This window comes from Choloepus didactylus, chromosome 17 (genome assembly GCF_015220235.1).
Source record: "Choloepus didactylus isolate mChoDid1 chromosome 17, mChoDid1.pri, whole genome shotgun sequence".
Classification (NCBI taxonomy): Eukaryota; Metazoa; Chordata; class Mammalia; order Pilosa; family Megalonychidae; genus Choloepus; species Choloepus didactylus.
Genome location: NC_051323.1, coordinates 20,885,054 through 20,911,548, shown reverse-complemented (window position 1 = coordinate 20,911,548; position 26,495 = coordinate 20,885,054). Strand labels below are relative to the sequence as shown.

The following is a 26,495-nucleotide window of genomic DNA, read 5'->3' as shown; positions in this document are numbered from 1 at the left end:
AAGGCCAAAAATGGCATGATTGGGACATATAGATTTTTAAGCTTTATATCCATGTTAAATTTATTGAATTTGATAACTGTACTTAAGTGTACATATGTGAATATTCTTGTTTTTAGGAAATGTATATGTAAGTATTAAGTGTTCGAGGAGCAGGATGTATATAACCTACTTGCAAATGTTTAGAAAACAGATAGATGATGATAGATAGATGACGAGATGGCTAGCTAGGTGACAGACAGATATAGATAGATCGGTGGATGACACAGAGACAAAGAATGATTTGGCAAATGTGCCAAAACATTAGAAGCTGGTGGATCTGGGTCTCTGGGTGGGGGTATGGGTTTGTTATTATTTTTGCAACTGTCCAGTAAGTTTGAAAGTATTTCAAACTAAAAAGTTGTGTGTGGTTTTTTTAAGCCAGTGCATTATTAAACAAACAAACAAAAGAAACTGATCAAGAACAGAAATTACACTTCCAGCGGGATTATCCTTGAAATCAGCCCATGGCACTGTGGAGCTGGTACGGGGCCTCTGGAGCCATAGAGTAGGTTCCCTTATAGATTGATGTTCTCTTCCAGAGTTTTCTAAACTAGAATTTAAAGAAAATTTCGGGGGTGGTGGTGGTGGTAGAAATGTATTGGAGACTTAGTACCTCTTTGGAAACAACACTCTGTGCAAATGAATAAGCTTGTTTAGCCATTAAACAGAACAAAGCAGGTTCTCTTCTTTGGCGCTTTTCTGAGCCTTACTGTACTGATGGGCACCACAAATCTCCAAGCTCAGGGTGGGGTGGGTGGGTGGACTATAGAGGACCCAGCATTTCCGAGCATCAGGGGAACCCTTTGTTCTAGAAGTGCCAATTAACATGTCCCCAGGGAACACCATTTGGGAAACACTGCTGAATCCATCTGTGGAGTAATACCTCATTCCTTTATTTGCCAGACACATAGATCCTGCCCTCCTATATTGCTGGGAGACTAAATTTGATAGTACTAAAAACTGAACATTTCTCCTGAAAACCCGAATCATATAATCCATGGCATAGCTCAACAGAGTAACCTGCTCAGGGTCACCCTAGGACCCCTTTCCAGGTAGGGTGACCAACTCGTCTGGGTTTTAAAACTGAAAGTCCCTCGACCCAAGAATCCTTCGGTGTCAGGCTAACTGTACCGTCGGTCATGCTGTTCCCTAGCAGGTATTGGAACAGCAGGGATTAGCTCCAAGTAGTCCAGGGAGCTCTCTGAGGACTAAGAACCTACTGCAGGGGGTTTGTTTTCACCATTAAGCCTGCCCTCCTCCTTCTGTCCAACTCCCACCTTGTAGGTTCCCTGGGCAGGTGGAGAGGGGAAGGAAAGCTGCCTGGCCCTCCCCTCCACCCCAAGCAACACAGGCAACTTGGCAGATCCTACTGATAAGTTGGGGAGAGGGTGAGAAGCCTCGGGCTCCTGCAAGCAGGGAGCTCAGGCTGGAAAGGCCGTGTATTGGGTACCTGGTGAGGAGGGGCTGAGCCTTAGGGACAGCTGCCTGCCTGTAGGGAGCCACACGGCCTCTGCTTCCCTCACTCTGCCAACCCCCACCCCAGGCTCCAGGGATGTCCCTTCTCTCTGCAAGGGCTCTCCACAGGTCCCAACTTAGTCCAAGCTTGGGCTGCTTACCAGGTGCCCAAAGGCAGCCAATTCAGTTTCTGCTAAGGAGGTCCAAGCCAGGCTCAAGTCCAGGAGCAGAGGACAAAGCCTCAGAGGTGAGTCTGTCCTGCATTCCCACCTCCTCCAGGGAGCCCTCCTGGCAGAAGCCTGCCTGATCCTGGGATTGCCCCTGGACTTGTCACCTTCCTGCCTCCCCGGGTAGCTGGTGGTGATGGAACTCCCTCCTCTGAGAGCCACCAACAGCCGCCCACCCCAGTGTCCCCCACCAGAGATGTAAGCATAAAGAGAGACCCTAGACAGGCCCCAGTCTGGGTTCAGGCCCAGCCCACCACCCTCTCCATCCTGAGGCCCCGCCTCCACAGCCCCCTTTCCCCACTCACAAGGGCTCAAGGATGGGTGCCAAAACAGAGGGTTCTTCACTCCCCAGGGTCTTCTGGGAAGCCCAGGTGCTCACAGAACGGGGAGCCATGGCTTCATAACCTTTATGCACATTATGCATATTTCTGTACGTGTGAAATAGTTCACTAAAAAGAAATGCACTACATCCATTCTGTGGAACACTACTGTGTGATCCCATTCAGATAACATTTTTGAAATGATGAAAATTTAGAAACGGCGAACAAACTAGTGGTTGCCAGAGGTCAGGGGTAGGGAGGAGGACGGAAGAGGAAGGTGGGTGTGGCTGTAAAAGGCAGCTTGAGGGGACCTTGAGGAGGTGGAAACATTCTGTGTCTCACTGTGGTGGTGGATCCCCGAACCTACACGTGATGAAACTGTGTAGGACTAAACACCCACACACATGCTTGTAAAAATGAGTACAACCGAACTGGGGAAATCCAAATAAGATTAGTGCATTATATCTGTCATATTGTATCTATGCCAATATCCTGGTTATGATATTATACTACAGTTTTGCAAGATTGTCAGCATTGGGGAAATTGGGATATTGTCGTATTGTTTCTTAAACTGCATGTTAATCTACAATTACCTCAATAAAAATTACGATTATTGAAAAAAGAATCACCAATGTACTGTATGCCACAAAATCGTAATTTTGTATGAGTTTCATCTAAATAAAAAACTGTATTTTTATAAAAGGGGGACTATGGGTTCCCCACATTTGCTAATGGGCAGGACAGGAGCCTGGGAGAAATGGGGCTCCTAGTCCCCCTCTGACCACCCTCTCTCACAGCAGAACTTCCTGGGGCCCCTTCCAGGGGAGCCCTATTCTGGGAGAATCTGGCCTTGGGTCAGGTCTGCATAACCCAGCTGATCCCCCCCACCCCTCACCCCCCCCCAAATCCTTTGTCCCTCTCCCCTGGGACAGACAATGTTGGTAGCTTGGAAAGCTCTGGGTCCAGGGCTGCAGTTAGGAGGCAGAGAACTAAATCCTGAAGGACAGACTGGGGAGGGGAAGTCTGTGACTTTACATGTCTTCAAATTCCTAGGGGTGGTTCCACCTCACAGCTCTCCCTCTGGGTTTCCTGCTATGTCCCCGTGTCAGGAGAGGCAATAGTTGGCACAGGGTCAGATGACACAATTGGGAATTCCATGATTATTTGAGGACCAATGGCCTAATCATCATGACCCAAAGCATGTACCAAGTGTCCATAACTCACAGAGAAGTATGACTGTCCAGTAGAGTAGAAAAAGCAAAGCTTTAGAGTCAGAAAGAACTGGGCTCAAACTCCAACCTAGCGCCTATTAGGCCCCTATAAAAGGGACAAACAGCTTATCTTTAGGGTGTTGTACAGTTAGATGAAGGGATGCCCCTTCTCTTTCTTTTTTTCTGATTCCTGGTGGAGACAGCCTGGAGGGAGAGCCCAGAAGCCCAGCAGGAGGGAGACATACACAGCCCTGGAGCCTGACAAGAGGGCAACCGGAGGCTGCATGGGGCCTGGGTAGCCTCAGGAAATGTCAGGAGACTGGACCCGATGCCCAAAGGCTCTAAGGGGAAAGCTGCACACCTCGGCAGAAGTGGTGTGCTGAGGAGGCTGAGCCGGGGACGCCCCTCCTCGCTGCCGCAGAGGCAGCCCTGGGGAGCCAGGAGGAGGACAAGGGTTGAGTCCAAATCGAAACCAGAAATAGCAGAAATCACTGGCATGGCTGGGCTTACCTGCGAGTGATTAGATTAAGCTTTCTGCACTGAAACAAGAAATTAAGTTTAGTTATAGGAAAATAGTCACAGTTTTGCACCCCTGAGTTTGTGGCCTATAAAAAATTGGACTGGCTACATAGGTACAGCTTTTCATATATTGACTTTTTTTTTAAATAATTCAATTTTATTGAGATATATTCATATACCATACACTCATACAAAGTGTACAATCAATTGTTCATGTATATTGACTTTTACACTGACCAATGGATATTCTCACATGGGCAAAACACATACCCAGTAGTGCGCTGGTAAACGTTCAACAGCCAGCTCTCTAGGAAAATAACAATAACAACAACCTGATTAGTAATATTTTCTGATTCCTATGATATAAATACTCCCACCATGAAGATTTTGAGCTACCAACATGATGTCCCTGAATGGAAGTTGCAACGAGATATTTACAATTGGCTCTGCATGAGCTGGTGCTAGCAGTTTCTAGCACAACACTCCCAACTCCCATTTGCATTTTTATGCATCCACCCAAAGGTGTCTAGATAGGCAGGATTTCTTAGATTCCTTCAAGAACTGAAATGCTAATTCTCACGTACACACGTTGATACGGAAAAATCATAAAGACATTATCTCAAATATATGCATCCACTAACACATTCAGTCACTTAGAAATACATGCAAAGAAAAGTTCAAATATTTAAGTAAATGTACATATAGCTTCATATAGATCAACACAAGCTAAGACAGGCATATAAATGCACACAGAGACACAGGCAAGTTCAGGAAAGAAGAGGGGTAAACCAAGCTGATTGGCTTGGGTTGCTATCCTGCCCTGAGACCCCACACCTCTCAGAACAACTCCAGAGGCAGGTAAAGTCTCCATTTTCCTTCTCTTTCTTCACATGACTTGAAGGGCTTCTGCCCTCTGGGTTGATCCTGGCACTGCTGCAGTCCCAAGGAGCCCTTCTCCTGCCTTGCAGCTATGAGCCCCAGAGCCCCAACTCCACCCTTATGAAGGCAGCTCCTCACCCCTTCCTCTTTCATAATGAGAAAGTGAACTCCAGCTTCCCCTCCTGTCTTCATCTTAGATCAACGGAGAGAGAGGTCAGCCTGAGCTCTGCCTGGACGCCGTGACTCCTGTTCTGCTCTGTCCCCTTATTCCTCCCCTGTTCATCCCTTGCCTGGGCCATTGCCCCGGCCTCTGAAGTGCTCTCCCTGCCCCAGCACTTCCCTCTCATTCATCATCCCGCTAGGAGGAAACTGCCAGATTAAGCATTCTAAAGCACCGGGCTGAGTTCACACATGTACTGGTAACTTCCCAATGCAGGACAGAATAGCCTAGATCCTTGGGGGCCCCCTGGCCGCTTGCCCCTACCCTGCTTCCCCAACTCACAACCTCACATCTTGTTTTCTTCAAACTTCATTCTCTCCCCAATCTGTTCTGCAAATTGCCTCTGCCATGGATTTTGCCTGCTCCCTCCTTTAGTTTACAGCGGGGAATTCACTCTCCCTCACGTTTAGGATGCAGTGCTGTACAGTTTATAAGCACTCTCAAAACTATGTATGGAGCCCCTATCATGTACCCAATACTGAGTTTAGCCCTGGAAATACGGTGGTGAGTAAAAACAGATGTGGTTGTGCTTTCACTAAGTTAACATAATGTGTTAAGGACCCTGGGGCCAAAAGTCCTCTGCTCCAAACTAATAAGTGGATTTGGGAGGGAAGATATTTTCTCCACTGTCCCTCTTCACCCCCAGCAACTATGGCTGTTCTTGGGTAATCAGGACAAAGTAGAGAAGACAGAGAACAAGACTCTAGCTTGCAGATTTTTGGAGGGCTTTAAAATCTTATGTCATGGGAGCAGCTGCTGGGATGTTGCAAGCCCAGTGCAAAAGGGCATTACACTGTTTGAAAAGCTTAATATAGCTTAATTACACCCATCCCTTTCTGCATTGCAACATCTTTCTTTAGAGTAACTACCCACTCCCATAATAGCAACATCTATTACTTGTGTGAGCATAGGGTAATTACTTTGATTTTAGAGCTTCAGTTTATGCACTTGTAACGTGGTCTGAAATCGCTTCCTTTCTCTTAAGATTGTTACAATGAACAAACAAGGTACAGAAAAGATCCTTATAGCACTATAATTTACAACACAAATGTGTAAGATTATTATTAATCTTTTATTCAATGCCATTTTCTTCTTCAAATCAATGATATGGCCGTTATTTATAGAATGAGTTTGCACTCAGTGACTTTCGAATATCTTGGTCAGATGGATAGGAGACCAGAAACAGACCAGTGCTGTGTAACAGAAATACACTGTGGGCCACAAATATGAGCGTGTGTAATTTACAAGTTTCTAGTAGTTACATTTTAAAAGATACAAATAAATTAATTTTAATAATATGAATATATATTTTAACACACTATATCCAAAATGGTATCATGTCAGTGTGTAAGTAATTCATGTAAAAATTACACATGTGATGTTTTACTTTTTGGGGGGGAATACTAAGCCTTTGAAATCCTATGTGTATTTTATACTTACAGCACATCTCAATTTGGATTAGCATGTTTTGCATGCTCAGGAGTCACATATGTGGCTAATGTGTTGGACAGCACACACTGAATCAGCTATGTAAATAAAAATTAGTTAAGAGTTGTAGAGTACCTGGCAGTTTCCAAAGCTCTTTGATATTGAAATCCCAGGTAAGGCCTGGTAGGTGGATGTTTTTCATCTCCATTTTGTACACAAGGAAAAGCAGCAGTAATTATTTGTAATTTGCCCAAGGTCATACAGTTAGTAAACGGTGAACTCAAACTCTGTATTCAAACCTGGACACTTTCTCTTTGCTTTCCTTTCTGAACAATTAATACAAAGGCAAACTGGACTATTATAACTATAGATCCCAAGGCTCATTGCGCTATTGCAAGAAAAGAAACAGTTCCTTCAAAATCCACCTACAATCTCATCTTCTTCAAAGACTTTTCCAGTTTAATCTCATCAGAATCTATTAGTTTGTTATTCTAAAAATTTCAGTCTGTCTTGCTATGGATGTGTTATGGGTGGGCACAGAAAAATCCTACTCTTCTTTCTGATATTCTCTATCATGCAAGTTACAATGTAGTGTTTCATCATCCCAAATAAGTAGGGAATGAAACAAGGGCTCTTCTAGTTTAAAAAACACATGAATGCCAAATATTCACACCAACGCATAACCAGACCCAGATATGGCTATCAGGAAACGGAGCTCTGGGTTCAGGATTTCTCTGTAAGATCAGACACATATCAGACAGGCCAGATGCTCCCAGAGATGACAAGGGTAGCTGACTGTCCTCCTGGCCCGCGAGGCTGTCCCTCATGGGCCCAGAGCTGCCAGAAGGAGCCCGCAGAAGCCTGCCTCCCAGACCTGGCCAATATTTTCCCCTTCGCTTACCCTTTCCGTTTCCCAACCGGGCGTTAAGGAAGGAGGCGGTGGTGGGTGGGCAATAAAGGGCTTGTAAAACCATAACTGCTAGCTTGCCCGGTAGTCTATGTCCCCACACGTACCCTCTACACACACACACACACATACACACACACACACACACACAAAACTAGCGGCGAAGGTAGTAAAAGCTGAACTTCAGCTCCCTTCTCAGAGCTGCCAGGACAGACTCGCGCGCACACACACACACACACATACACACACAAAACTAGCGGCGAAGGTAGTAAAAGCTGAACTTCAGCTCCCTTCTCAGAGCTGCCAGGACAGACTCGCACACACACACACACACACACACACACACACACAAAACTAGCGGCGAAGGTAGTAAAAGCTGAACTTCAGCTCCCTTCTCAGAGCTGCCAGGACAGACTCGACGGCTTTTCTTTTTTCTACCGACTTCTACATACTCATATGTTAGCACGAGTGCAGCGTGAATACCCACGCGGGTGTTTGCGCAGGCGGGAGCGCACCTGGGACTTGCTAGGCACATGTTGGATTGAACCTTATAATTTTTGCAAGAGGCCCAATGGGCTCCTTGGCTCGTGCGCGTGGCTCACTGAGCCCACCCCTCCGCGGGTTCTGGCCGGGGGCGCGTCATCGTATCCGTCACCAGCTGTCTGTGGCTCGTTCCGGCGGGGCTGCCATCAACTTCCGGCTTTGAGGGTCGGGCAGGGAAGTGATGTGTCCAGCGGGTGAGACTGGAAGTCTCCTTACTGCCTTCTTGGCCTGGAATCCCGCAGCCATCTCCGGAAGCAGAGTCCAGGAGATGGGAAGAGAGGCCAGCCCGGGTCCGACGCGAACCTCACAGGCCTGGCTGGAATGACTCATCCCGCTAGGTTGGGCCTGGGACGACTGGCGGTTCGCGAAGCCACGCCCCGCGCACGCGCACTCGGAGTCATGTGGCCACGTATGCGGTCATGTGACATGGGGGCGTTGCCCAGCGGGCGGGCGGGAAGCAAACTGCTTGAGGAACTGTGGCGGTAGCAGCTTCCATGGCAGCGCTCTACGGCGGCATAGAGGGGTGAGTGCGGCCCCGCCGAGGGAGCCAGGGAAGAACGGCCTGGGACGCCCGGGGCCCGAGAGCAGGGAGGAACGCCGTGGTCGGGTTGGCAGCCAGGTGGCCTCGGGTCTAAGGCTCCAGCTGCTGTGGGCTTTTGGGTTGCGGGGTCTTGGTGAGGAGGGTTGTGTGCACGCCCAGGGGTGCCCTTGAGCGCTCGGGCGTGGGCCTTGCAGGGGCTCTGCGTGTGCCACGGCCACACTCCGTTTCAAGACGGAACCACGCCTCTTTCTCCCGTCCTCTGCCGTCTCTGGCCAGAGAAGCAGCTCCGTTTCCCCCATTCCCGGACCGGAAGAGAGTTTTGCGGAACAGGTGTCAGATGTTCAGTAGCCGATCTGGGGGTTGGAGGAGGGGAGTGGGAGGGAGGCGGCAGCCGGGACAAAGATGTTTGCTGGAGGGTATGTGGGAGCTGGAGCTGCTTCGAACCGGAACGTGATTGCCTGTCCAGATGCCTGAAGCCCTCCCACCCGGCTCGGCACTCCAGGCTCCTCACGGCAGACTGAACCCCCTGTTCTTGCATTTTTCCGGCTCGGAAGCTTGGCTACTGGACTTTTTGCACAAGCACTGCCCTTCGGTATAGCTACGGGCAAGGCTTTGCTCTCTCCGGGCTTCGATTTCGCCATGAGGGGAGGAACGGACAAGATGATCACCAAGTCCCCTGCCAGTGTCAAACATTCTGTGAATCTGGGTGTGTCAGATCAGGGCCTAATAGAGGGTGACTGTTGTTCTCAGCTAGTGCGTGTATTCTTCGGTCTGAGAGTGGATTAACTTTTGTTTGTTTTTCTTTTTGAAATTCAGTTTTATTGAGACATAGATACCATACAGTCATCCAAAGTGTACAATCAATTGTTCACAGTACCATTATATAGTTGTGCATTCATCACCACAATCAATTTTTGAATACCTTCACTACCGTAAAAAAAAAGAATAAGAATAAAAATTAAAGTAAGCTCCAGGAAAGTAGGTAAAAAGCCAGGAACTGCGTGGACTGGACACCACAGAGCAATCTGTTTTTGGGCATACTTCATACAACACTCATGAAAACGTGGAACTGCTGAGATCAGCGAAATCTGTAAGTTTTTGCGGCCAGGGGACCCGCGCCCCTCCCTGCCAGGATCAGTCCCGGGGGAGGAGGGGCTGTCAGCTCCGGGAGGGAGAAGGGAGAACTGCAGTGGCTGCTCTTGTCGGAGGCTCATTCTGCTGATTCAAGCTCCAACCGTGGATAGACTGAGACCAGACACCAGAGACTCTGAGAGCAGCTGGCCCAGCGGAGGGGAGACAGGCATAGAAAAAAAACAACACGAAAAACTCCAAAATGAAGGCAGAGGATTTTTGGAGTTCTGGTGAACACAGAAAGGGGAAGGGAGGAGCTCAGGCCTTGAGGCGCATATGCAAATCCTGAAGCAAAGCTGATCTCTCTGCCCTGTGGCCCTTGCCTTAATGGCCCTGGTTGCTTTGTCTATTAGCATTTCAATAACCCATTAGATCTCTGAGGAGGGCCGTTTTTTTTTTTTTTTTTTTTTCTTTTTTCTTTTTAAATCCTTTTTTCTTTTTCTAAAACAATTACTCTAAGAAGCCCAATACAGAAAGCTTCAAAGAATTGTAATTTGGGCACGTCAAGTCAAGAGCAGAACTAAGAGAGCTCTGAGACAAAAGGCAATAATCCAGTGGCTGAGAAAATTCACTAAACAACACAACTTCCCAAGAAAAGGGGGGTGTCCGCTCACAGCCACCACCCTGGTGGACAGGAAACACTCCTGCCCATCGCCAGCCCCATAGCCCAGAGCTGCCCCAGACAACCCAGTGTGACGGAAGTGCTTCAAATAACAGGCACACACCACAAAACTGGGCGTGGACATTAGCCTTCCCTGCAACCTCAGCTGAAAGTCCCAGAGCTGGGAAGGTGGAGTAGTGTGAATTAACAAAGCCCCATTCAGCCATCATTTGAGCAGACTGGGAGCCTCCCTACACAGCCCAGCAGCCCAGAACTGCCCTGGGGGGACTGCACTCACCTATGACATAGCACAGTCATCCCTCAACAGAGGAACCGGGGTGCACAACCTGGAAGAGGGGCCCACTTGTAAGTCTCAGGAGCCATACGCCAATACCAAAGACTTGTGGGTCAGTGGCAGAGACAAACTGTGGCAGGACTGAACTGAAGGATTAGACTATTGCAGCAGCTTTAAAACTCTAGGATCATCAGGGAGATTTGATTGTTAGGGCCACCCCCCCTCCCCGACTGCCCAGAAACACGCCCCACATACAGGGCAGGCAACACCAACTACACACGCAAGCTTGGTACACCAGTTGGGCCCCACAAGACTCACTCCCCCACTCACCAAAAAGGCTAAGCAGGGGAGAACTGGCTTGTGGAGAACAGGTGGCTCGTGGATGCCACCTGCTGGTTAGTTAGAGAAAGTGTACTCCACGAAGCTGTAGATCTGATAAATTAAAGATAAGGACTTCAATAGGTCTACAAACCATAAAAGAACCCTATCAACTTCAGCAAATGCCACGAGGCCAAAAACAACAGAAAATTATAAAGCATATGAAAAAACCAGACGATATGGATAACCCAAGCCCAAGCACCCAAATCAAAAGATCAGAAGAGACACAGCACCTAGAGCAGCTACTCAAAGAACTAAAGATGAACAATGAGACCATAGTACGGGATATGAAGGAAATCAAGAAGACCCTAGAAGAGCATAAAGAAGACATTGCAAGACTAAATAAAAAAATGGATGATCTTATGGAAATTAAAGAAACTGTTGACCAAATTAAAAAGATTCTAGACACTCATAGTACAAGACAAGAGGAAGTTGAACAACGAATCAGTGACCTGGAAGATGACAGAATGGAAAATGAAAGCATAAAAGAAAGAATGGGGAAAAAAATTGAAAAAATCGAAATGGACCTCAGGGATATGATAGATAATATGAAACGTCCAAATATAAGACTCATTGGTGTCCCAGAAGGGGAAGAAAAGGGTAAAGGTCTAGGAAGAGTATTCAAAGAAATTGTTGGGGAAAACTTCCCAAATCTTCTAAACAACATAAATACACAAATCATAAATGCTCAGCGAACTCCAAATAGAATAAATCCAAAAAAACCCACTCCGAGACATATACTGATCACACTGTCAAACATAGAAGAGAAGGAGCAAGTTCTGAAAGCAGCAAGAGAAAAGCAATTCACCACATACAAAGGAAACAGCATAAGACTAAGTAGTGACTACTCAGCAGCCACCGTGGAGGCGAGAAGGCAGTGGCACGATATATTTAGAATTCTGAGTGAGAGGAATTTCCAGCCAAGAATACTTTATCCAGCAAAGCTCTCCTTCAAATTTGAGGGAGAGCTTAAATTTTTCACAGACAAACAAATACTGAGAGAATTTGCTAACAAGAGACCTGCCCTACTGGAGATACTAAAGGAAGCCCTACAGACAGAGAAACAAAGACAGGACAGAGAGACTTGGAGAAAGGTTCAGTACTAAAGAGATTCGGTATGGGTACAATAAAGGATATTAATAGAGAGAGGGAAAAATATGGCAAACATAATCCAAAGGATAAGATGGCCGATTCAAGAAATTGCCTTCACGGTTTTAACGTTGAATGTAAATGGATTAAACTCCCCAATTAAAAGATATAGATTCGCAGAATGGATCAAAAAAAAAGAACCATCAATATGTTGCATACAAGAGACTCATCTTAGACACAGGGACACAAAGAAACTGAAAGTGAAAGGATGGAAAAAAATATTTCATGCAAGCTACAGCCAAAAGAAAGCAGGTGTAGCAATATTAATCTCAGATAAAATAGACTTCAAATGCAGGGATGTTTTGAGAGACAAAGAAGGCCACTACATACTAATAAAAGGGGCAATTCAGCAAGAAGAAATAACAATCGTAAATGTCTATGCACCCAATCAAGGTGCCACAAAATACATGAGAGAAACACTGGCAAAACTAAAGGAAGCAATTGATGTTTCCACAATAATTGTGGGAGACTTCAACACATCACTCTCTCCTATAGATAGATCAACCAGACAAAAGACCAATAAGGAAATTGAAAACCTAAACAATCTGATAAATGAATTAGATTTAACAGACATATACAGGACATTACATCCCAAATCACCAGGATACACATACTTTTCTAGTGCTCACGGAACTTTCTCCAGAATAGATCATATGCTGGGACATAAAACAAGCCTCAATAAATTTAAAAAGATTGAAATTATTCAAAGCACATTCTCTGACCGCAATGGAATACAATTAGAAGTCAATAACCATCAGAGACTTAGAAAATTCACAAATACCTGGAGGTTAAACAACACACTCCTAAACAATCAGTGGGTTAAAGAAGAAATAGCAAGAGAAATTGCTAAATATATAGAGATGAATGAAAATGAGAACACAACATACCAAAACCTATGGGATGCAGCAAAAGCAGTGCTAAGGGGGGAAATTTATAGCACTAAACGCATATATTAAAAAGGAAGAAAGAGCCAAAATCAAAGAACTAATGGATCAACTGAAGAAGCTAGAAAATGAACAGCAAACCAATCCTAAACACCAAGTAGAAGAAAAGAAATAACAAGGATTAAAGCAGAAAATAAATGACATAATAGAGAACAAAAAAACAATAGAGAGGATAAATATCACCAAAAGTTGGTTCTTTGAGAAGATCAACAAGATTGGACAAGCCCCTAGCTAGACTGACAAAATCAAAAAGAGAGAAGACCCATATAAACAAAATAATGAATGAAAAAGGTGACATAACTGCAGATCCTGAAGAAATTAAAAAAATTATAAGAGAATACTATGAACAACTGTATGGCAACAAACTGGATAATGTAGAGGAAATGGACAATTTCCTGGAAACATATGAACAACCTAGACTGACCAGAGAAGAAATAGAAGACCTCAACCAACCCATCACAAGTAAAGAGATCCAATCAGTCATCAAAAATCTTCCCACAAATAAATGCCCAGGGCCAGATGGCTTCACAGGGGAATTCTACCAAACCTTCCAGAAAGAACTGACACCAATCTTACTCAAACTCTTTCAAAACATTGAAAAAAATGGAACACTACCTAACTCATTTTATGAAGCTAACATCAATCTAATACCAAAACCAGGCAAAGATGCTACAAAAAAGGAAAACTACCGGCCAATCTCCCTAATGAATATAGATGCAAAAATCCTCAACAAAATACTTGCAAATCGAATCCAAAGACACATTAAAAAAATCATACACCATGACCAAGTGGGGTTCATTCCAGGCATGCAAGGATGGTTCAACATAAGAAAAACAATCAATGTATTACAACACATTAAAAACTCGAAAGGGAAAAATCAATTGATCATCTCAATAGATGCTGAAAAAGCATTTGACAAAATCCAACATCCGTTTTTGATAAAAACACTTCAAAAGGTAGGAATTGAAGGAAACTTCCTCAACATGATAAAGAGCATATATGAAAAACCCACAGCCAGCATAGTACTCAATGGTGAGAGACTGAAAGCCTTCCCTCTAAGATCAGGAACAAGACAAGGATGCCCGCTGTCACCACTGTTATTCAACATTGTGCTGGAAGTGCTAGCCAGGGCAATCCGGCAAGACAAAGAAATAAAAGGCATCCAAATTGGAAAAGAAGAAGTAAAACTGTCATTGTTTGCAGATGATATGATCTTATATCTAGAAAACCCTGAGAAATCAACGATACACCTACTAGAGCTAATAAACAAATTTAGCAAAGTAGCGGGATACAAGGTTAATGCACATAAGTCAGTAATGTTTCTATATGCTAGAAATGAACAAACTGAAGAGACACTCAAGAAAAAGATACCATTTTCAATAGCAACTAAAAAAATCAAGTACCTAGGAATAAACTTAACCAAAGATGTAAAAGACCTATACAAAGAAAACTACATAATTCTACTAAAAGAAATAGAAGGGGACCTTAAAAGATGGAAAAATATTCCAAGTTCATGGATAGGAAGGCTAAATGTCATTAAGATGTCAATTCTACCCAAACTCATCTACAGATTCAATGCAATCCCAATCAAAATTCCAACAACCTACTTTGCAGACTTGGAAAAGCTAGTTATCAAATTTATTTGGAAAGGGAAGATGCCTCGAATTGCTAAAGACACTCTAAAAAAAGAAAAACGAAGTGGGAGGACTTACACTCCCTGACTTTGAAGCTTATTATAAAGCCACAGTTGCCAAAACAGCATGGTACTGGCACAAAGATAGACATATAGATCAATGGAATCGAATTGAGAATTCAGAGATAGACCCTCAGATCTATGGCCGACTGATCTTTGATAAGGCCCCCAAGTCACCGAACTGAGCCATAATGGTCTTTTCAACAAATGGGGCTGGGAGAGTTGGATATCCATATCCAAAAGAATGAAAGAGGACCCCTACCTCACCCCCTACACAAAAATTAACTCAAAATGGACCAAAGATCTCAATATAAAAGAAAGTACCATAAAACTCCTAGAAGATAATGTAGGAAAACATCTTCAAGACCTTGTATTAGGAGGCCACTTCCTAGACTTTACACCCGAAGCACAAGCAACAAAAGAGAAAATAGATAAATGGGAACTCCTCAAGCTTAGAAGTTTCTGCACCTCAAAGGAATTTCTCAAAAAGGTAAAGAGGCAGCCAACTCAATGGGAAAAAATTTTTGGAAACCATGTATCTGACAAAAGACTGATATCTTGCATATACAAAGAAATCCTACAACTCAATGACAAAGGTACAGACAGCCCAATTATAAAATGGGCAAAAGATATGAAAAGACAGTTCTCTGAAGAGGAAATACAAACGGCCAAGAAACACATGAAAAAATGTTCAGCTTCACTAGCTATTAGAGAGATGCAAATTAAGACCACAATGAGATACCATCTAACACCGGTTAGAATGGCTGCCATTAAACAAACAGGAAACTACAAATGCTGGAGGGGATGTGGAGAAATTGGAACTCTTATTCATTGTTGGTGGGACTGTATAATGGTTCAGCCACTCTGGAAGTCAGTCTGGCGGTTCCTTAGAAAACTAGATATAGAGCTACCATTCGATCCAGCGATTGCGCTTCTCGGTATATACCCGGAAGATCGGAAAGCAGTGACACGAACAGATATCTGCACGCCAATGTTCATAGCAGCATTATTCACAATTGCCAAGAGATGGAAACAACCCAAATGTCCTTCAACAGATGAGTGGTTAAATAAAATGTGGTATATACACACGATGGAATACTACGTGGCAGTAAGAAGGAACGATCTGGTGAAACATATGACAACATGGATGAACCTTGAAGACATAATACTGAGCGAAATAAGCCAGGCACAAAAACAGAAATATTATATGCTACCACTAATGTGAACTTTGAAAAATGTAAAACAAATGGTTTATAATGTAGAATGTAGGAGAACTAGCAGTAGAGAGCAATTAAGGAAGGGGGAACAATAATCCAAGAAGAACAGATAAGCTATTTAACGTTCTGGGGATGCCCAGAAATGACTATGGTCTGTTAATTTCTGATGGATGTAGTAGGAACAAGTTCACTGAAATGTTGCTATATTATGTAACTTTCTTGGGGTAAAGTAGGAACATGTTGGAAGTTAAGCAGTTATCTTAGGTTAGTTGTCTTTTTCTTACTCCCTTGTTATGGTCTCTTTGAAATGTTCTTTTATTGTATGTTTGTTTTCTTTTTAACTTTTTTTTTCATGCAGTTGATTTAAAAAAGAAGGGAAAGTTTAAAAAAAAAAAAAAAAAAAAGAAAGAAAAACAAGGAAAAAAAAAAAGATGTAGTGTCCCCTGGAGGAGCCTGTGGAGAATGCAGGGGTATTCGCCTACCCCACCTCCATGGTTGCTAACATCACCACAGACATAGGGGACTGGTGTTTTGATGGGTTGAGCCCTCTACCATAAGTTTTACCCTTGGGAAGACGGTTGCTGCAAAGGAGAGGCTAGGCCTCCCTATATTTGTGCCTAAGAGTCTCCTCCCGAATGCCTCTTTGTTGCTCAGATGTGGCCCTCTCTCTCTGGCTAAGCCAACTTGAAAGGTGAAATCACTGCCTTCCCCCCTACGTGGGATCAGACACCCAGGGGAGTGAATCTCCCTGGCAACGTGGAATATGACTCCCGGGGAGGAATGTAGACCCGGCATCGTGGGACGGAGAACATCTTCTTGACCAAAAGGGGGATGTGAAAGGAAATGAAATAAGCTTCAGTGGCAGAGAGATTCCAAAACGAGCCGAGAGATCACTCTGATGGGCACTCTTACGCACACTTTAGACAACCCTTTTTAGGTTCTAAAGAATTGGGGTAGTTGGTGGTGGATACCTGGAACTATCAAACTACAACCCAGAACCCATGAATCTCGAAGACAGTTGTATAAAAATGTAGCTTATGAGGGGTGACAATGGGATTGGGAAAGCCATAAGGACCAAACTCCAGTTTGTCTAGTTTATGGATGGATGTGTAGAAAAGTAGGGGAAGGAAACAAACAGACAAAGGTAACCAGTGTTCTTTTTTACTTCAATTGCTCTTTTTCACTCTAATTATTATTCTTGTTATTTGTGTGTGTGTGCTAATGAAGGTATCAGGGATTGATTTAGGTGATGAATGTACAACTATGTAATGGTACTGTGAACAATCGAAAGTACGATTTGTTTTGTATGTCTGCATGGTATGTGAATATATCTCAATAAAATGATTAAAAAAAAAAAAATAGAATACTCTTCCTCCATCCTTCCCTCCTTTATGTCCTAAGTGGCCGTTGAACCTAATCAGATTCTGGTCAAGTGCCATGAGAGCATTTGTTAATCAGTTAAGTTTAAAAATAAAACTATCCAAAAATGTAAAAAAAAAAAAAAAAAAAATTAAAGTAAAAAAGAATACCCCAAACATCCCATCCCCCCATCTCCCCCTATTATTCACTTACTTTTTGTCCCCATTTGGGTTCACTTCTGTGGCAGCCACACCTCACTGCTGACTCTTGGACCCCCAAAGTTTTTTGTTTTTTGTTTTTTTTTAAAATAAATGAATTACTGTTAAGGTTCATCTCCCCCATCCTGGATCTCTTGGCATTAAAAAAAATAAAAAACAAAACATATAGGTGTAGGAGTTTGCATTCATGCCTATTATATTCATTTGTAAAACATGACCTGTTTTTCCAGCTTGTCAGGAGGTTCAAATATTGAATCTGCTACCTCATGCATTAACTACCCCTTGAAACTGGGCGCTCTTGTAAGACATTCCTAAAAGTACTGATCAATAAAGATCCGTGTTACATGCCACCTCAGACTTCCTTCCAAGCTACCATTTGCCCCAGTAATCAGCATTGGAGGGTTTAGTTGCTTAAGTAGGTGTAGTCTCACCAGTGCCCCTGCTAGCTGGTGAGCTTTTCTCACAAGCATGTCTAGAAGACCTCAGCAGCTACAGCCAGTCCTTGAAAGCCTTTAACCATCGTGAGAGTAGCAGAGAGAAGTGCCATTCTCTTTAGCTGTGTTGACTGAGCATTTGCCTGTGCCAGGCCCTGTGCTAGGCATGAGGGTGGGAAGGGGCTCCAGAGCTTGACCCCGTGGAGCTTGTAGTCTCATGAGAGGCAAAACAGAAACACCTTACTCACACTCTTACTGAGGAGGAATCCTCAAGAGCTATGTGGGCACCACAAGGGCTGTGCTAATCAACCTTTGGGTGTGGGCCACACAGCAGGGAAGATTTTCAGACCAGTGAAGTACATGTCGGGTGTTTAAGGATAAGTAGGGTGTCCCCAGGGAAAGATGAGTGAGAACTGTTACAGTCCAAGAGCAAGCTAACACCAAGCCACAGAGGTGGGGCTGGGAGTGGGAACTGGGTTTGCTAAAGCCTCCCCCTCCATCTCACTGGACCCTGCCCGCGACAAGGACCACGCAAGCTTGGTGATGTCTCAGCAGGCTTTCCTGAGTAGGACTGAGTGCCCGCTTGTGCTCTGTAGGGGAGGCACGCGTTCCAAGGTCCTTTTACTCTCTGAGGATGGGAAGATGCTGGCAGAAGTGGATGGACTCAGCACAAACCACTGGGTAAAGGCCACACTGAGGGGATCACTGGGCTGGGTCATGGTTTTATTCTCTGTAACTCTGGTTTAGGTGGTGGCTGGGGCTCATAGAGCAGCCTGAAGGGGCCACCCATGCCCTGTGCACCTTTGTAACTCCTCCTTCCCTTGGTTGGGGCCAGCTGATCGGGACACACGAGTGTGTGGAGAGGATCAATGAGATGGTGAACAGGGCCAAAGAGAAAGCCGGGGTGGATCCTCTGATACCTCTGCGCAGCTTGGTGAGTCTGGGGCACAGCCTGGGAACTCGGTCATCAGCGATACTGAGACAGGTAGCCAGTTTGGACGACAGTTGGTGACTGTAGAGGGAGAGGCCTCCAGGCTTCCTCCCTGGTCTAGAAGCTCACACATGATCTCATCCATTCTCATGGCTTCACTCGCCACCGAGGAGCCACAAGTGGATCGGAAGCACATAGGGTTTGGAGAGCCACGGAGACCTTGGTTTGGATCCCAGCTTTGCCATTCATTGTGTGTGTGTCCCTAGACAGGTTACTTACCTTCTCTAAGCCTCAGTTTTCTCATTTGGGAAACGAGGATGATAACAGCAGCTACCTCACAGTTGTTCGGAAGGTAAAATCTGTCCTTAAGTGGTTCGTGTAGTGCCTGACCCTTAGGCATTCATTAAATGTTAGCTATTATTATCTTCAGCTCAGATCTTTCTTCCAATTTGCCTTAGCTCCGGCTACTCCCTGGACATCCCCTCGGTGAAATGTTCCTCAGGCATAACCAACCCCATGTATTCCAAACCGAGCTCTCTCTCTCTCTCCCTCCAACTTGCTCCTCTGGCTGATTTTTTCTGTTAAGGGCACTGTTGCCCTTCCCAGCTCCAAACTGGCATTGCTGAGCTCCCCCTTTCCCCTGTCCATCCCCGGCCCAGGTCCTTCTCAGCCCCAGCTTTCTGAGGGGTCATTGGGTGGGGTGGAAGGAGCAGGGTAAGACCCCAGGTGGAGAGCAGGGGCCAGGGGTCTGGAGGGGACAGTGTTGAGAAAGGAGCTGGGGCCGGGGCTCTGCTCGCTCACCCCCCGCATGGCCTAGGGCCTGTCCCTGAGCGGTGCGGAGCCGGACAAAGCTGTGAGGATCCTGATGGAGGAGCTGAGGAATGGATTTCCCCACCTGAGTGAAAGCTACATCATCACCACTGACGCCGCTGGCTCCATCGCCACAGCCACCCCGGATGGTGAGGAGGTAGAGGGAGGGTGAGGCTGAGAACTGGTTTCCTTGGGAAAGAAATCCCCTTGATGTAGCTGGTAAAACTTGTCTTCCAAATATCTGGAAGGTGGCCTTCATGATGTTTCCTCCTTGATTCTCCTTTCCTTAGCTTAAGTGTTGCAGAACGAGGAACAGACAGAAGGAGGGGAGGGGGTAGGAACGGTGTTTGGGTGGAAGCCAGAACAGGTGCACATACAGACCCTGGGGGCAGCGGGAGCCTCTGGAGGCAGTGGGGTGTTGAAGGCAGGTGGGGAAAGAAGCAAGGAGCCCTGTGATGGGCATGTAGAGAGCACAGGGGCACAAGATCGGCATCCGAATCTCCGCTCCTATTTTGCCAGTTTTACCATCTTGGAGAAGTTACTTAACTCTGTTTTAATTTCCTCACCTATACAGTGCGAGTAATTGTATTAATAAGGTGGCTAAAGGCGTTGAATGAGCATCCCGGTGTGAACAGGATCTAGCACAATCCCTGGGGCACAGCAGGTACTGGGTGGAGCTAGTGGAGCTGTCATTTGAAGACACACTCATGTTCCTCTCTGTCCCCCAGAGAGGGGCTCTACATGATGGGAGTCTAACTGAGACCCAGGCTCTCCACACCCTCCACCCTTCACCAGCTGGGCTCAGTTTCCTCCTTGGCAAGACTTGGGTGGGGGTCCCTTTTCCTGGGGCTGGTTTCTGACCCCCTTCCTCACTCGGAGGCCATCTGCTCTATGCGGGGCTTTGGCCACATCCTTTCCCCAGGTGGGGTCGTGCTCATCGCAGGGACAGGCTCCACCTGCAGGCTGGTCAACCCCGACGGCTCCGAGAGCGGCTGCGGCGGCTGGGGCCACATGATGGGGGACGAGGGCTCAGGTGAGCTCCTACCACCTGGGCCTGGCTCAGGGCGCTGGGCTCTTCACTTTCCACAGCTCCCTGTGTTCCTCTGCCCCGCCCTCGGCCCTCTGACCCCTTGGGGCTCTGTGGGCACAGCTCCTGAACCCAGCTCTTCCCAGTGCAGGACAATGACTGGGAGGCCATAGAGATGCAAATGCTGGACTGACAGCCTCTCTCTGCAGCAGTGACTTGCACACAGAATTTGGATTCGTGCCTTGGCACAATGGCCATTGCCCACCTGAGTTGGACTCTTGGAGTCCTTAGGGAAGAGTTGAAGCTAAGGGAGTTAAGGCAGGAGAGGCCAAACCAGCTGGTGGGAAAAGGGTCAAAAGCCCCTCCCACCATCCCCTCTTTATTAGTAGCATGTGTACATTTTCATGGGTCCCTTGGGGTCCAGCCCATGGCAGTGACTGCAGTGGTTTTGGGTGACAGCCGCCTGACCTTGTCCTCATCTTGGGATAGGAGCTTGTGTGACACAGTCTCACCTAGCCTGTCTTCCTCCTCCACCTTTCTCTTTTCTGGGTCAGATACAGTTTGATTAGAGGCCCCCCAAACAGGAAGCCCAATTTTCTGTAAAACCCGAGCAGATGACTAGCCCTGCCTGGGTCAGGGTTTGCTTCCCTGTGAGCTCGGGGAGCTGGCCCCCTCCTCTGAGCCCTCTCTGTTCCCCGCAGCTTACTGGATCGCACACCAAGCAGTGAAAATAGTGTTTGACTCCATTGACAACTTAGAGGCGGCTCCTCATGACATTGGCTACGTCAAGCAGGCCATGTTCAGTTATTTCCAGGTATGGAAATAGCCCACCTGGGGCAAGACAGCGGGAGACTTTGAGCAGGAATGGATGTAGGAGAGGGACCGGGTGGGTTAAAGGGCAGTCAGAGGTAGAGGGTGGAGAGGTGGCGGGTGAGGACGGGATTCCGAATGATGTGGGCAGTGTGTTCCGGGAGGGGCCAGGGATGAGGAAGGGTGGGCTGGGCAAGTGGCTAGCAGACTTCATTACCAGACAGCTAGAGCCTCCTGGGAGGTGAAGGCAGGGGTGGAAACTGCAGGGGGCGAGGCCGGGAGGTGGTGTCCAAGGACACGGAGACAGCAGGGAAAGTCTGCATGAGCGTATTGCACAGTGAGCCCCGGCTGCCCTGGGTGTCAGGAGAGCCAATAGACACGGGGAGGGGGAGTTTTTGTGGCATGACAGCCTCCTACTCAGAGCGCTGGGGTCTGCCTTTCCTTGTTGGCCGGGCTCTGCTTGTTTGTAGTAGGTTAGGGAACAGCCGCCTTTAGCTGACCCAGGGGTAAAAGTGGGAAAGGAGAAGGAAGATGAGTTTATTTGATAGACTTCTCTATGAGTAAGGGCCTGCTTTTCAGCCACTTGGGTGAGCTGGGGCCAAGGTCAAGGAAGGAGCAAGTATGGCCTGGAGGCCCAGGGATTGGTGAAGACTAGGGAGAGACCAGAGAGAGGAGTCGCTTCCTGTATCGGTTACTGGAGGAAGTAGAGTTAACCTTTCCTGACTCAGCAAATGGGCTCTACACTCCACTAATAGGTCTACTCCTTCTTCTATCTTGTAGTCCACTTTGCAACATCTAGAGCTGTTACGAAGATTAAATAAGAGAGTGTCTACCAAAGGCTTAGTACATTGGCGTAGCTGCTCAAATTGTAGCTCCCCCTCCCTATCCAGTTTACTGCATTGTATTCTGGGGAATCACTCACTACTCAGGACTTTTAGGAAGTGGGTAAGGACGTGTAAGTTTGTTAGAGTGGAAGAAGTTGACCTTCTATCATCAAGTAAGTTTGGGAGAAACAGATTTCTTGATTGCAGGACTTCTCAGAGCCTTTAATTTGCTACCATACATTGTAACTCTTCAAGGAGGAATCACAATGTGTGGTATTCTTCAGACTCCTTTGACCAAAGAAATCTTTTCAAGAGCACCACAAGGAACTGCAGAACACATTTTGGGGAACACGGATCTGTATTCTGTGCTTCCTCAAAGGTAATCTGTAAGGAGCAGTGGAGTCCATCTTGGGGAAAACAACTTTTCTCATGAGATATCTTAAATCTTTACATTTTCTTGATCTACTGAAACTATTCCAGTTTTTCAGACAGTATAAGACACAAGGAAGGCCAACTAGGGTGGGCAGAGTGGGGATTTTCTTTTGCTTCCGATGACTTTCTTTCTGTGTCCTTTCTGTCTCTCAGGTGCCAGATCGGCTAGGAATTCTCACTCACCTGTATAGGGATTTTGATAAAAGCAGGTTTGCTGGGTTTTGCCAGAAAATTGCAGAAGGTATGGGATATGGAGCAGGGTTTTATCTGACTTTATTCTCCAGAGACCTCCCCAGCTGGAGGGAGGAGTGGGTTTTGGGTGGGCACTGGACGTCCAAGCTCCCTCTGACCAAGTAGCTTTAGGTGGTGGGCCCCAGGGTGGAGGCAGAGGGCCCGAGTTTTCTATTCAGCATTGTTTAGTATTACCTATTTTTCTTCTTGATAGCTCTCAATGACTTGTGCTTGCTATATGTTTGTTTTGGGGAACTTTATGAAGCAGTTGTCCTTTGGACAAATCTATAACTTTTCAATTTTTTTTTTAAACCAATTATACCCCAAGAACTAGGGGATTATGGAGAGTTAGGCATATTTCGGTGGGTGTCAGGAGTAGCTGAACATGGGGCCTGCTTGTCTACACGCTGCTCTTTGTCCATTGTGAGGTCCATACTCCCCTAATTTGGATTCCCACAGCCCCAGGGCCTGCTAGGGCCCTCTCACACCCTGCTGGGCTGAGGCCCTTCCAGAGCAGAGCCAACAAGGGCTGACCAAGTGCAGACTGTTGGAGGGGTGGTGGAGGGTGGACGGGAGTGTCCGCCAGCTGCTGAGACAGGGTCCTCAGGGACAGACTCACAATAACTCGGGGTTAGCTGGAGTAGAAGCCCGATGCCAGTGTGCTCCTCAGTAGGGGCTGCCTGTCCCCATGCTTAGAATAAGCCACCTCTATACAGGGCGTCACCTGGGGGTGAAGTACCTGGGGTGGGGTCAGGTAGGGAGGCAGCAGTGGAAGCTTACTTACCGTCATGCCAGGAGTTGGACACCCATTCCTGATCTACACTCCACTAGCAGTGGGTGCTCCTGCTTTGCTGCTGTCCAGGAGGGAGAGGAATTGAAGACTGGCAGCTCCCTGGGGATTCAGCAGCTCCCTTCCTCCCTCCTCCCTAACCCAGGTGCTCAGCAGGGAGACCCCCTTTCCCGGTACATCTTCAGGAAGGCTGGGGAGATGCTGGGCAAGCACATCGTAGCTGTGCTGCCTGAGATTGACCCGGTGAGTTGAAGTGGGAAATGAAGGTTGGGAGCTTTGGGGCCACATTTGGCCCTTTTCTGTTGGGGATGGGACTGACCTGACCAATCCTGTGTAAAGTAGATTCTGTTTTAAATGAACCTAGGGTATGAGAACATTAAAAAAGTCCTTTGGTCAAGTGCCTCCCCTCTGGTCATAATCTGTATTTATAGGTAATGAATTGGTTTAATGTACACGTGCTGTCCCTTCTTTCAGTCATCTTTCTATTTCCCTCCCACCTCTTTCCTTCCTCTTTACTGTTGCTTAACCATTTTCCCTGACATCCCTCCCTTGCCTTTTTTGTCTTCCCTTGAGTTCTTTTGGTTGTTGATGAGAGGGAGAGTAACTGGGGTAGAGTGGGGTGGTCTTAAGAACCTGCCCCCTCTGGCATTGGAGAGGTGGGCTCAGCTCCCAAAATCCTTTTGTTTGCTCTCTGCCCAGGTCTTGTTCCAAAGGGAGAATGGCCTCCCCATCTTGTGTGTGGGCTCCGTGTGGGAGAGCTGGGAGATGCTGAAGGAAGGTGAGTATGGGAGGGGGCGGGGGGAAGGAGGGGAAGTGGGGTACGCCGGGCTGGGAAGGCGGGGAGCCCAGGAAAGCTGCCTGCACTCAGGGAGAGCTTGGGCCCTGGGTCCTGGGGTCCTGCTCCCAGCAAGAGGCTGGGGCCTGAGGCCTGGACAAGCCATTGGTGCCTCAGGCCACGGTTCTTGACCTATCCCTCTGCCAGTGAGCCTTTTTGCAATGTCCCATCCCAGCTTCCATGAACTCGTGAAAAGATGTCCTTTTCCAAAGGTTTTATTAAATACTTAACTTAAAATCAGAGCTTCTGACCAGAATGTGATAGCCTGTGGTGACATCCCTAGCCAACACAGTCCTAGCCAAGAAGAAAGAAACATGACTTCTTAGCCCTTGCAGCCTTATTTCAGGCAGGTGTACAATTTCCATTAGACATTCAGAAGTAGCTCAAGGATCCCCACTGCCACCTGGAGTTCCCAGCGTCAGGTGCCTTGGGCTGAGGGGAGGACGGTCTCTGGGGGACTGCGAGCTCATGTCCCTCGCCACGTGCCCTGGGCTCTGGCAGGCAGGCCCCTGCGGGACCCCTACAGGAATGCCTCAGGGCCCAGGCATCTTTCTCTGTCCCCACCTTCTCCTGGGTCTCCATCGCAGGCTGCTCGCCTTCCCTCACCTCTGTCCTCTGCCTCTCCCCCTCCAGGATTCCTTTCGGCACTGACCCAGGGCAGAGAGATCCAGGCTCGGAACGCTTTCACCAGCTTCACCCTGATGAAGCTGAGGCACTCTTCGGCCCTGGGAGGGGCCAGCCTGGGGGCCAGGCACACCGGGTACCTCCTCCCCATGGACTACAGCGTCAACGCCACTGCCTTCTTCTCCTACACCTTCCCCTAGGGGGCTGGCTCCAGCTCACCTCCTCCAGGCCCAGTGGACATTGGGTGCTGGAAGGGGGAAGGCTTTTTCTTCAAAACAACACATAGAGAAGAAAATAAACGCACTTTACTTACTCCCCGATTGGAATGTGTTATCAAATAGACTCACATACACCTCCTCAGTGAACCTGCCAGCAGTATCCCAGAGGGCTAGGAATGGTTTTGAGCCAAGGTTTAAAGCCCAGTCCCAGGTGTCTGCAGCACACTGGCCATGAACTTGGGCAGGTAATTATCTGTGTGCACCCCGCCTGCCATATCACCATACTACATATTGTGACACTGCCAGTTACCCTGTGTCCTGTTTTCTCCTGTCAAAGGGGGAGCATGCTCCCTGTCTAACCATGTTTAGTAGATGTGTTCTCCAGGCAAAATGTCACAAGGGAGACCCTTAGGCAGATCATACCAGCTGCTGATAGCACTAGCAACATGTAGGGAACAAGGTTCATTTCCGGTCTGGGGGAGTTTTCACCTCCTTGCATTGGTCGTCACGGTAATCAGCACGTTTTGCAGCTTTTCACATGAACGAGTTCTTGAGAGGTTACGAGGACTTCTGCGATCCAGGAAGGCCAGCTGGATACACGAGGTTGGCCTCCCTGTTCCTGGGAACCACTAGCCTGGCTCTGGTTAAGGTGTGACACTTCTTATTTGTCATGTGACACTGGGGATGATGAGTATCAGTGAAGGACAAAGTTCCTGTCCTCTGGATGCTGCAGTCTGGTCAGTAAAGTCAGGTCCAAAGCTTCCTGTTCTGCTGCCCGTGCTGTTGGGTGAAGACTTGATCCACCGTGAATGCCTCTGCAGGTATTTAGGGTGTAAGCTATTAGGAGGCATGAGTCCTGCCCTGGCCGTCAGCTCCCAAACTTACCTGCAGCAGTTATTCTAGGAGCTTGTTTTAAACCAATTTCTGTCTCCCTCCAGCCCACCTTCCCCCACCCCAAGGTGTCTGATGGGATGGGATGGGAATTTTCATTACTAAATGCCTTGAACAATTTCTGCCGCAGAGGTCCAGGACCTGCATTTAAGGGTTTTGAGTTCTGATGAGGCCCTCTAAGGGGTCTTGGCTACTAGCTTGTTTCACAAGTCAGATGATCTTGTTCTCCCCCACACACAGTGTAGCATTCACATATGAACAGAATGGTAGCTGCTCTCCTTCCATCAGCTCCAGCCTCCACAGCAAGCTGGAGCTCAGGGCAAGTCCGTTCTGAAGGGCCAACCAGCCCTCTACACTCCCAGCT

At 47.0% G+C, this 26,495-nt stretch overlaps 1 protein-coding gene across 1 annotated transcript; it reads left to right on the top strand.

The window, feature by feature from the left end:
- The first annotated feature begins 7,919 nt into the window (after positions 1-7,919).
- Positions 7,920-25,342, top strand: NAGK (N-acetylglucosamine kinase). The gene is made up of 10 exons (XM_037807394.1): positions 7,920-8,271; positions 18,305-18,389; positions 18,544-18,642; positions 19,457-19,598; positions 20,372-20,482; positions 21,178-21,290; positions 22,696-22,783; positions 23,709-23,806; positions 24,263-24,341; positions 25,032-25,342. Exons 1-10 carry the CDS (start codon positions 8,243-8,245, stop codon positions 25,220-25,222), a joined length of 1,035 nt encoding a protein of 344 aa, XP_037663322.1. The 5' UTR covers positions 7,920-8,242; the 3' UTR covers positions 25,223-25,342.
- The last annotated feature ends 1,153 nt before the right edge of the window (positions 25,343-26,495 follow it).